This window comes from Salminus brasiliensis, chromosome 23, assembly GCF_030463535.1.
Source record: "Salminus brasiliensis chromosome 23, fSalBra1.hap2, whole genome shotgun sequence".
In the NCBI taxonomy this organism is placed as follows: domain Eukaryota; kingdom Metazoa; phylum Chordata; class Actinopteri; order Characiformes; family Bryconidae; genus Salminus; species Salminus brasiliensis.
The window spans coordinates 4385560-4396759 of record NC_132900.1 but is presented as its reverse complement, the minus strand read 5'-3'; the positions used below and the strand labels follow the sequence as shown (position 1 = coordinate 4396759).

The 11200-nt window shown below is 43.3% G+C and overlaps 1 protein-coding gene across 4 annotated transcripts in view; it reads right to left on the bottom strand.

Annotated features, from left to right (window-relative positions):
• Positions 1 to 629: 629 nt before the first annotated feature.
• The window catches only part of mib1 (MIB E3 ubiquitin protein ligase 1), a 74854-nt gene continuing 64283 nt past the window's right edge, over positions 630 to 11200 (bottom strand). Inside the window, exons 19-23 of one of the 4 annotated variants that reach the window (XM_072668412.1) lie at positions 10790 to 10868; positions 9018 to 9137; positions 5429 to 5500; positions 4834 to 4934; positions 630 to 3817 (exon numbers count right to left, since the gene is read on the bottom strand). In XM_072668412.1, coding sequence (XP_072524513.1) covers positions 3677 to 3817; positions 4834 to 4934; positions 5429 to 5500; positions 9018 to 9137; positions 10790 to 10868 — 513 coding nt within the window. In that variant the 3' untranslated portion in view covers positions 630 to 3676. The remainder of the gene's footprint in view (positions 3818 to 4833; positions 4935 to 5428; positions 5501 to 9017; positions 9138 to 10789; positions 10869 to 11200) is intronic. The other 3 variants (XM_072668413.1, XM_072668415.1, XM_072668416.1) reach the window with 3 other exon arrangements.

Genomic DNA, 11200 nt, shown 5'->3' with positions numbered 1-11200 from the left:
ATTAATCAATACATTAAAGTCAAACCGATTCATGCTTTTTTACATCGCTTTTGGACATCTGTAGGCTGCAGTCAGTCAGCTGTGGTGGGAAACAATGGTTAATATAGATGCAAATACATGTAGACCAATAATGGTGGTAAGAAGGTGGGGCATCTGAGAAAAACGAGAGGTCTGATCACTCTAGTTAAAATATCCAATTTTAAATAAAACTATCTTGCAAAATTAAAGAAAAAAAAAAAAAAAAAAAAAATCCACGATGCTGACTCAGCATAGACAAAGCGTAATCTACCCTCTGAGCTCAACAGTAGCGACGCCGTCACCAGGCTGTGTAAAGAGAGAGACCTATGATGGAAATCGGGGCCAAATTTGGTGAGCTGATTAATTTGCGTTAATAAAAGTTAACATGTTAAAGTTTGCAGATTAATCACGTGTGTGAATACGATAATGCTGACGGCACTAGTTTTAACACTGACGTCCATTCAGAGTAAAGTTGGCAAGGTTTTTGTGCAACAGCGACGTCGAGTCGCACATTTCCTCATACAAATTAACAAATCTCCTTTACATCAACATCTCATCACTTACTCAACTTCACTACTGACTCGGTCATCAGCAAAGACAGAAGCACAGTCTGTGATTCCATTAGATCTTTATTCAGCAATGCATTTCTTTTTAAAAGCACTTTGCAATACATAGTGAACAGCTGTTTTCCATGATAAATGTACTGCATACATCAAACATTCATGCCAAAAAAAAAAAAAAAAAAGAAGAAAACAAACGTATCGAAACCTTTAAACCTGGAAGTCTTTATGTACTGAAAATAAGGTACAAAATAGGCCTTTAAGTAACCATGACAATACAACACATACAATACTACCATTAAAGTACATTAGTGCATCTAAGCATTGAATGTTAACTCGATGACTGAAAATGATACAAAATCTTAAAAAGGCAAAGTATGAAGCTACTTTTAGTTTTATTTATTTCGTCTCCATCAAAATCAAACAAACAAACAAACAAAAAAAAAAAGGTCTGGTAAAAGCTAAGATGGAACACGTGCCATCTTGATGCAGACTCTACAGAACTAAGTGAGACGAAATGGCTCTGTAGGTTTACCTGAACAGAGCTGCGGCATGTTTGTTGGTTGTTGAAACACTGTTGGTAAAGAGGATGGAGATCCAGAAACGCAGAACAGAGACGCGATCCCAATCTTCGATCTTCTAAAGGCGTGTTAGAATGGATGGACTACAAGCGCGGAAGGATGCGGCGTTTTGGGAAATTGTCCTCCCTTAGGCTACAAACTTGTTTGTTTTTGTTTTGTCTTTTTTCTCGTGACAAAAAAAAGGTGAGGACAATGACGCCCGAGTGTGGGAAAAACCCCAAAATCATAAAAACCTAGTTTCCTACTTGCTGGTAACCTTAGAAAAAATTCTCTGCTATTCGAATAACTTTTTATACCTCTTCTTGGCTTTATATTAGATTGTACACCCTAGTTCAGTCTTAAGTTTGGAATTAAAAAGATGAAAACATAAATAAAGACAGTAAAAAGGTAAAACAGCACCTTATCCCCAGAAGGTCTTGGACTATTAACATTTTTTTAGTTTTTTTTTTTGGAAAAACACAAAAATCAATGGTTATTAGCAGACTGTCTTTTTGCCGATGCCTGGTAATACAGCCTTGAAAACACAGCAGGACTGGTGGAGAACTCAACAGTGTGAAGAAAACCCCAAAAACATCAATTCTAAGACAACGCAGACCAACCTTGAAGCCTCCGAAGTACCGATGTGACGACAATACTCTCCTACACATGTGCAACGCAGCTGGTCCGTAGAGTAACCATCACATGCAGGTAAACGGAGGTCAACGTTGAGCATTACTGTGCGGCACACTCCAGGCATCTCCGCTTTCACTCATGGCTTTAAAACCATGGTTAAGGTGGAACAAAAACAAACCAAAAAACAAACCAGAGGGGATTTACTGAATGTAGACACGACAAACTCTGTTGTCTAAATGGCAGCGTGTGGGTCTCAGGCAGTTTTGACAAGAAGGTGACAGGCTTTAGTGTTCAAGACGTTTCTCGGCCTCACTGGCAACACTCTCGCTGATCACTGATCGACACTGTGGCTACAGATGTGTTCGCAGCAGGCCTTCTAGCTCAATATATTAGAAGGAAACGTGAGAGTGAGTCTTCTGAGGCTTGCAAATAAGGACTGACAGCAGAAAAAGACCATGCAGGTGTCAGAGTGTCAGAGCGCCAGAGCGGGAGCTGATCTTTGCAGCTAGAGCTCATTAGAAGCTGAAGGTAAATGTAAAAGTAGAGGCAAATAACCAGCAGGAAAAGAACCCTCGCTCTAAAAGCTTTCTTTGCAGTGTTAAATATATACCCCGTATAGACTGACCAGCCATAACATTAAACCACTGGTGTGGAGGGAAGTGAAGAGCACTGATTATGTGGTTACAACAGGGCCTGTCGATGTGGTGGATCTATTAGGCAGCAGGTAAATAGTCAGTTCTTGACGTTGATGTGTTGGAAGCAGGACTTTGCGAAGGACCAAACGGCTACACGGCTGGGTCAGAGGTGTTCCCAGTATGCAGGGGTCAGTACCTGCCCCCCAGAAAGACAACATCATGACTCGATGACAGGGTTCCCTAATGCTCATGGAGGCCCAACCTCACAACTTACAGGACTTTAAGGATCTGCTGCTAACGTCTTGGTGCCAGATATCACAGGACACCTTCAGGGATCATGTGGAGTGCAGGCCTCAACACATCAGAGCCGTTTGGGTGGCATGAGGAGAACCGACACCAGGCAGGTGGTTTTAGTGTTATGACTGATCAGTGTATACACAAACGTTTGTGGACACCCCTTCTAATGTGAAGTGAAATCAGCTTGCTGACAGGTCTTCACAGGCACACAGCTTGTATGACCACCGCTGAAAGTGGAGAACTGGGTGCTCTGGAGGCTTTGGGAGGCACACAACTGCCTAAGATCACCATGTGCAATGCCAAGTAAGGGACAGAGGGGTGTAAAGCTCCCCAGCGTTGGGCTACATAACTGTGTTCTCTGGAAGGATGATGTTACATTCAATCACTGGACTTGAATGAATCACCCATGCACCTTACTCATGCCTTTAAGGCTGAATGCAATTAAATCCTGACAGCAATGTTCCCAAATGTAGAAGAAAGCGAGAGCTGAGACAAGAGGATAACGTACTTAACCTTAACACCCCTGATTTGGAAAGACACAATGTATAAAAGCAGGTGTCCACAAACCTTTGTCCATACAATGTAGATTACGTGTAAATATATTGGAGTTCTCCTTTAAGACCGGCATAAGACTCCGAGTGCGAGTCTCAATCTTCTCAGAGTTAAGATGCTTCCGGGAAAGCCGAAAGCCCCCGAACAGTAAATGGAGAGTGCAGAAAGCAAAGGTCTCCTCAACGGTGTAGTGAACTTTGTCCCGAAAAACAACACTTTCTGCTGACAAACAGAAAACATACTTTGAGGCATTGAATACACTTGAGTCCAGGTTGGGTAAGAGCAAATAAAACGGCGAGGAGAGAAAGGTAAATGACGTAACACTGATGAATCTTAGCTTAGAGTGAGCCGCAGAAAGCCATGCGACCCGCAAGAGCAGCTACTGCAGCGATAGTGAAGGCCCAGCATTAGGACCGGAGCCCTAGTACAGCAGGATCCGTCGCTCGATGGCCTTTCGGCAGATGGGGCATTCGCTCATGCGGTCGCCACACAGCTGGCATGTCCCGTGGCCACACATGAAGATCATGTTCTTCAGGCGATCCAGACACACCGGGCACATGGTCTGAGTGGAGGGGGGAAAAATGGATGAACAAACAAATAAATAAATATTAAGGTTGGTTCAGACGTTAGCTTCCTACACGTAACAGCCTGGACTGTCGACCCAAAACTGGTTGGGTCAATGGATTCATGATGTTGGCACCAAATTCTGACTCTACCATCTGTGCGTGCCACAGCAGAAATCTACCATCTAGATAGGCTACGTTTCTCCAGCCTTCAACTGCTCAGTATTGGGGAGTCTGTGCTGAGCCACTGCAGCCTCAGCTTTCTGTTCTTTGCTGAAAGAAGAGGAACCAGACATGGTCTTCTGCTGTTGCAGCCCATCCAGCCTCCACAAGGTTGGACGTCGTGGTGTTCATTCTGAGATGCTTTTCTGCTTGTCCCAATTGTACTGGTAATCTGAGTTACATTTACATTTAAGGCATTTAGCAGACGCTCTTTTCCAGAGCAACTTACAAAAGTGCTTCACTGTTTACCCAAGAAAAACCTCAGCTAGTTTTAATAGACTAATAATTCAAAGATCCTCTAATCTTAGACTCTACTAAACAGAGTCAATATGGAGACCACTCTGCTATTCACCCAGGTTGTCTCAGAAGAGGAGGGTTTTCAGTCTGGGTTTGAAGAAAGCGGTTGTTGGACTCTGCTGTTCGGACACCCAGGGGAAGTTCGTTCCACCACAGCAGGACAGAAAAAAGTCTGGACGCTCGTCTTCCGTGGATTGAGTTACTGTAGCCTCTCTGACAGGTCCAACCAGTGCTAGCTAGCTGTTCTATTCGCCATTCTGAGAAACTCTAGGGACGATCATTGAGCTAAAAAACAAATCCCAGGAGATCAGCAGTTCTAGAAGTCACTGAGATCACATTTTCCCCATTCTGATAGTAGATGTGAACTTTACCTGAAGCTGCTGGCCCATACCTGCATTATGTGTTATGTACTGTAGCCACACGATTGGCTGGTTAGATAACAGCAGGAATGAGGAACAGCGACAGGTAAAAGTAAGTGTGGTGCTCTGTTCCTTACCTGTTCTTTGATGTCCTGCAGCTGCTGCTGAAGCTTCTGCACGTCTGCATTGACATTAGTGTTGTCCTTGTCCCTCTGCAGAGCTGGGATATTTCCACTGGCTGCAAGGCAAAGACGGACAAGGCTTGAGAAAACTCACTAGACCATCATCAACCACTGGTAAGAGACACCTTCTCCTGCCAACAGGTACCTGCTAAACCATGGGGCTTCAAACCATGGGGCTTTATGAACCCAGTTTAGGTGAGTAGTGACTGGGAGCTTAGGATGAAGGCAGCTGCTTTTATTTTATTAGTGGTTTATAGTTTGGTTTAAACGTGGTCTAAGGAAAATCGTCATGATATCTGACCCCACGTCAGAGATCCTCCTTGCACAGCAATGAAGCCAGTAGTCAGTCTTTATGTTCAAATGTCAATCTGACCCCTGACTATATCTAGAGCCATCGCTCGATAGAACCATCCACTCATGAAGAGCAGAACGGCCAGTCCGCCGCATGCTGAGACAGTGCGAATGAGCTTTGGACCCTGAGGGGCAGGTAGCTTGGAAGGAAGCTTAGAAGGAACAGAACCAAAGTGGGGGGTAGGAGTGGAATACTTACACCAACTTAGCGCCAGATTGTTGGGCTGGAGAAGATCCTGCGACCCCCCTGCCATTGAGTTAGAGCCCCCTGCTGAGAAGCAACCAGTCACAGTGTTACGTAATGCATGCTGCCCCGTAAAAAAAGATATTACTTTATATATCGCTCAGGGCCAAACTAGCCCAGCCTACTGCACAGTCTCAGGATGCACTCATTAGGCGGGAGAAAAGAAAAGAGCAGGTTAAAATGATCGCTTCGGTATCAGCTGTTAAAAGGAGGGCGAGGTTGCAGGGCTGTTTCACGGCAAGGCCCTTACAACGGTGGGCCGGTTGCAGAGAAGGTTTGAGAAGAATGGTTGCTGCTCAACAGCAGAGTCTGCTGCGAGAGCGAGGAACCGACTCGCTCGTTCGGACAAAAGCAGCAGTAAGAGGTCAGAGAGAGCAGGGGTGTCGAGCAGCAGAGGGGATCATTTTTAGCAAATGGCAAAATAAACAAATTAGACCAACCAGATGGTTTATGGAAAGTCCATCAGCATGGGCTACCTAACTCATGATCATACAAACAAAACCTGCCTTCATAAACTGGATTATTAATCCTACAATCTCTAAAAGCTGGAAGCTCGAGCTCTGTAAGTAACCCTCCATTCCCACCCTGGTGTTTTTACAGGCTGTGGTGACCATCGTTTCTACTTTTAGGTCAATGAGTCCTCGTATGTGGACGCTGAAGTGCTCGGGTCTGGTTGGAGAGTGTCTGGGATCCGAGTGTGTTGCTGTGACCTTTCGATAGGCTGTGTCCAGTGGAAAGAATTCTATGCTGTCTCTTACTTAGAGCCTCTTTAAGAAGGTGGAGAGGAATGCAGCAGGTACTTGAGAAGGTGCTGTGGCCCAACTGTATACTATACACTATATAGTGATGTCGTCACAAAGCTTTTAAATGGATTGGGTTCAGAGTACTACTACTACTACTAATTGTTCTACAATGTGCTGTAAAGCTCAACGAACTGCTGGAGAACATCAGCTGCAGAACTATGACTTCTACATAAACCCCCCCCCCCCAAAAAAAAACATGACATTTGTTTATATTTTTAAAGCAACCCAAAAGTTGCCATTTTACTAAAAAGGTGGTAGTGGAACCCTTTTTAGTGCCATGGAGAACCCTTAAACATGGTTGCATAAAGCATCATGACCGTAATAGAGATGAGTGTGAGTGTGAAAAACCTTTGAAGCCCTTTAGTAAGTACGGCCCAACTGGTGGGATGTGGCGTGGCTGGTCCTCTGGTTGTTTTTTTTTTTTTTTTGGGGGGGGGGGGGGGGGGGGGGAGACGTTTAACGCAGAACCCTCAGATCTGAATGTGACGCAGTGATCAGCTTTAGTTCGGCTAGTTCATCTAATCTGCTTTCACAGCATGCAGCGTGTCTCTACAACACTGCCGAAACGCCGCAATACCCGAGCTAATCAATGTACATATGCCAGACATCCAGGCCCGGGTCAGACACTTGCTCGTTTTAGGCCCGGTGCGCTCATTTAAACGACAGAAGAGTAAACGCTGGGCTTAAGATATGCTGACGTGGGGGGTTTCCCTTGTTATTCGCTAAAACAGCCAGACAAGTTTCGCTTTGCCTCTGATAATTTTACCACCCCGTCACATTACCTCATTAGACCATTTCTGACACAAAACTCAGAGCTGATTTGAACAAACGAACACTGCTGCCTCCAAGAGGCTGGAGTTACTCTAATCTACTCTGTAGATTCTTCTTACTGGAAATTTCCATTCCACCTTTAATAGAATATGAGCTTAACGCTGCGTGAAGAGGCAAATTTGGCAACCTTCGCTTTTTTAAGTCTTCAATATGACAATTCAAAGTAGTAAAGTCATGAAGTGTCAGTACCTTATAAGAAAAAAAGGGAAAAAAGACTATAATAATAAAGATACCACAGGATTCATGACCTGGACTCTTGATTATCTTTCTACAGATGATGTACAGCCGAGTTACTGAGTAAAGGTCAGATTCTCAAGCTCCTCACTGCTCATGCCAAAAGAACTCACTTGCGAAAGGGTTAAGATCTGAAGAACCTCCACTAGACATAGAGGTTCCCCTTTTTAACGGCTCTTCACTCTTAAAAATGCTTCTTTACGGAACTGAAAACTGTTGTTCTATGGCATTGCTCAAAGATCTCGCCAACACCTGGTCACTTCATGAGTATAGAGTATCAGGATTATATCTGGATGAGGCCAAACCACATAAAATGCGAGTGTAAACACAGCCAAGACTTAAACCAGATACAAACCCCATCACTCAAACCACTTCAGGAGGCGGTCTGATCTGAGAGACATTTGAGCCACGTTATAGTAGTAGTAGTACTGTTGACAACCAACACTCCTCCCAGTACAACCAGAAGACTGGTAATAATTGCATATTCCATCTCATACAGCAATCATTAGATTTTAGTCTGACTAACCGGAGACGCATTTGACTATCCAGTGTAAATGCATAGGGGCTACAACCTTATCAGGATGGAAGCCTGATACTAGTCATATGAAGTGACCAGGTATAACCGGAATCATCTGAAGCACCTTTATTTTTAGTGAAGAAGAGTTCTCTTGTATTTAAAGAGCAATTTAACCAGGTAATGAGCCATTTATCATCAAGTTTCCATACAGAACCACTGCATTATTAGTGCTATTAGCACAAAACAGTGAGTAAATATTTAGGACCCTACTTGCCACTCTCACACTATTAAGATCAGTCCACAATATATATGGAGTGCTTCCATTATTAGTGCTCAGTATACAGCCGGGACACAGCAACTGAGGATGGATGTCATTCTGTGGGGTTTGAAGCTAAAAGTGGCCCCCTATGACAAACAGAACCCAGGCATGGTAATGGGGGGGTGTGGGGGAGATAAGAGCAACAAGTTGCATTCCTCTGTTGAATGTGTGTGTGTGTGTGTGTGTGTGTGTGTGTGTGTGTGTGTGTGTGTGTGAGAGAGAGAGTGTGTGCACGAATGTGTGTGTGTGTGTTCGTTCATGACTAGGTCACCGGGGAATGTCAGCGTGGAAGAATCCGCCTGACATCTAAGCGTGGCTACAAAGAAACAGATCCCTCGAAAAACCAAAACTGTATACAAGTGAACTTACACCAGTGTCCCTTTGAACTTAAACTAAACCAACAGAAAACATCAAAGGGAGGACCATGAGCACCGTATCGATGATGAACGATGAGGGAATACAAACAGAAGACAGAAACATGAGAAAACAGAAACAACGACAAACAGTAAAACCCAGGTTTACACGTTCATTTTTACATTAAACAAATCCTTTAAGTAGTTTAATGGTTTCTCCTAATGGCCCTGAGGGCGTGAAATCCTCAACTGCGTTGTTACGAAGACGCTCCAGAGCTGTTGCTAAGCTCATTCCTGTACGATTAAATGGTCCTATTAGTCATAACCTTGGGGGGAAAACATGAGCATGTGCAAAAGCAAGACAGAGTGAAGCAAACAAAGCCAACATAAACATGGAAACATGGAAAAACAATAAGAACCAAAGGAGAAGGAAAAACAGTGTGAAATAATAAAAGAAAGAAAAGGGAACTTGTGGAAGTTCACTCACTAAGGTCCTCATCATCAGTGGCATCCTCCATACCTTTCCCTCCACAGCACAGGACGAAGGGTGTGCGCCGCTCCACCACCGCCCGACACTGTACACACTTCTTCATCAGGCTGGCACAGTCTGCAGCACACACACACACACACACAGAGAGAGAAAATAAACAGGGTGAGGGGTTAGGACCGAAAGCTACCTCATTAGCAGCCAACAATAAGGTGCATGCTCTCCAGTGTCAGAGGTTATAAACACAAGCCTTAGGCCCCGGAAAGGAACGTGCTGGTTTGTGCTATAGCTACGCCGGCTGGCTCGCTCTGCGTCCCATTCTAAATCATTCACGTCATCCCTGCAATCAAAACTCCCTGCTAGCGTAATTCCATGTTTCGTTAAAGGACAGCTGACCTTTACATTAACAGCCATTGCAATTATGACCATAACCATATAGTCTATATACCCTCTTAAGGTTAAAATGAAGGTGCTCTTTCAGTGATGCCATAGAAGAACCGCTTTTACTTCTATAAAGATCTACAGAACCTCCACTGACTGCAAATATTGTTTCTCGTACGTCTCTATTACAAACATGGTTTTTCATAGAACCAAAAATGGTTCTGCTATGGCATTCTTTAAAGAAGCATCTGAAGCGCCTTTATTTTTTAAGAGGTATTTAAAGAGCTATTTGAGGTTGAGAACGTCTGCCTTTATTACAGAACCCTGGGGTTCTCTGAGCGATGCCATAAAAGAACCATTTTTTGTGTGAAGAACCTTTTAAGGTAAAGAAAAGGTTCAAAGAAGCGTATGTAAAGGTCCTGTACCAATTTGAAGGTTCTTCAAGCTCACTTCTCACATGTTTTTCAGAGAAATGGTTCTTTATGGTACCAATAGTGGTTCTTCAATGGCACTGCTCAAAGAACCACCTGAAGCATCTTTATTTTTAAGTGTATTTGAAGAGCTATTTAACCACGTAAGAAGTATTTGTTGTCATATTTCCATATAGAACCACTGTCTATACTACAGAAACTTGTGGTTCTCTAAGCGTTGCCATAGAAGAAGCTTTTTATGAAAATATAAAAGGGGTGTAAAGGTTCTGTACCAATTTATTCTCCTCTCTTTCACTGAAATGGTTCTTGATGGAACCAACAGTGGTTCTTCTATGGAATTCCTCAAGGAACATCTACAGAACCTTTATTTCAAAAGTATAAAGGAGTGTTCTTGTATTTGAAGAACAATTTAAGCTGGTATAAGAACCATTTGTGGTCATATCTCTACTACAGAACCCTGGGGTTCTCTGAGCAATGCCACAGAAGAACATTATTTTTTGTGTGAAGAACCTTTTAAGGTAGAGAAAAGGTTTAAAAGAAGTGTATGTTAAACTTCTGTACCCATTTGAAGGTTCTTCATGCAAACTGCTCACTCATTTCTTTCACAGAAATAATTCTTTATGGAATCTACGTGGTTCTTCTATGGCATTTCTCAAACTTTTCAAGAGTGCAGGACCAAACACTGAGGGGTAAAGAACCATTTCAGAGCTATTCCAAATATCGACTGTATTCAGGATTAAGAGCTGGGAGGAGGCAGAGGTGGTGCGTGGTGAGCTGTTAGGACCTAAGCTAGCTGTAAACCATCATCCACTCCACACCCTGAAAGTAAAGCGAGTCAGGTGTCATATGATGTGCTGGTGACCATGATGGTCCACAGAAGGCCTGGATGACATGCACCAGCGAGGCGTGTGAGACAGCAATACAGAGAGGTGTAGAGGGGCGAGGAGATGGCTGACTTACTCTCACACGCGCACATGTGACCGCAGGGCTGGAAGAGGACGGCTGCTTTCTTGTCTGAGCACACCACACACTCCTCAATCTGAAGGAAGAGAAGAGTGACCTTGGTGTTAAACATGTATGCACAAATACATGAGTGTACACACACACACACACACACACACACAAAAGAAATCAGCAGCATTGTGCGTGAATTTAACCATTTCTAAGGATTAGTATTTTTGACCTCATACAGCTTTAATTTCATAAAATTTACTAAAAACATTAGGTAGATATATTTATATAGAGAACAAGAAATGAACTACTTTTTTCAACAAATAAAAAATAAATAAATAAATAAAAACTGACAAATTGACCATTTTTAATCCGTTTATCCATCTGTCCAGTGATCAGCATATATCCACTTTTCACAAA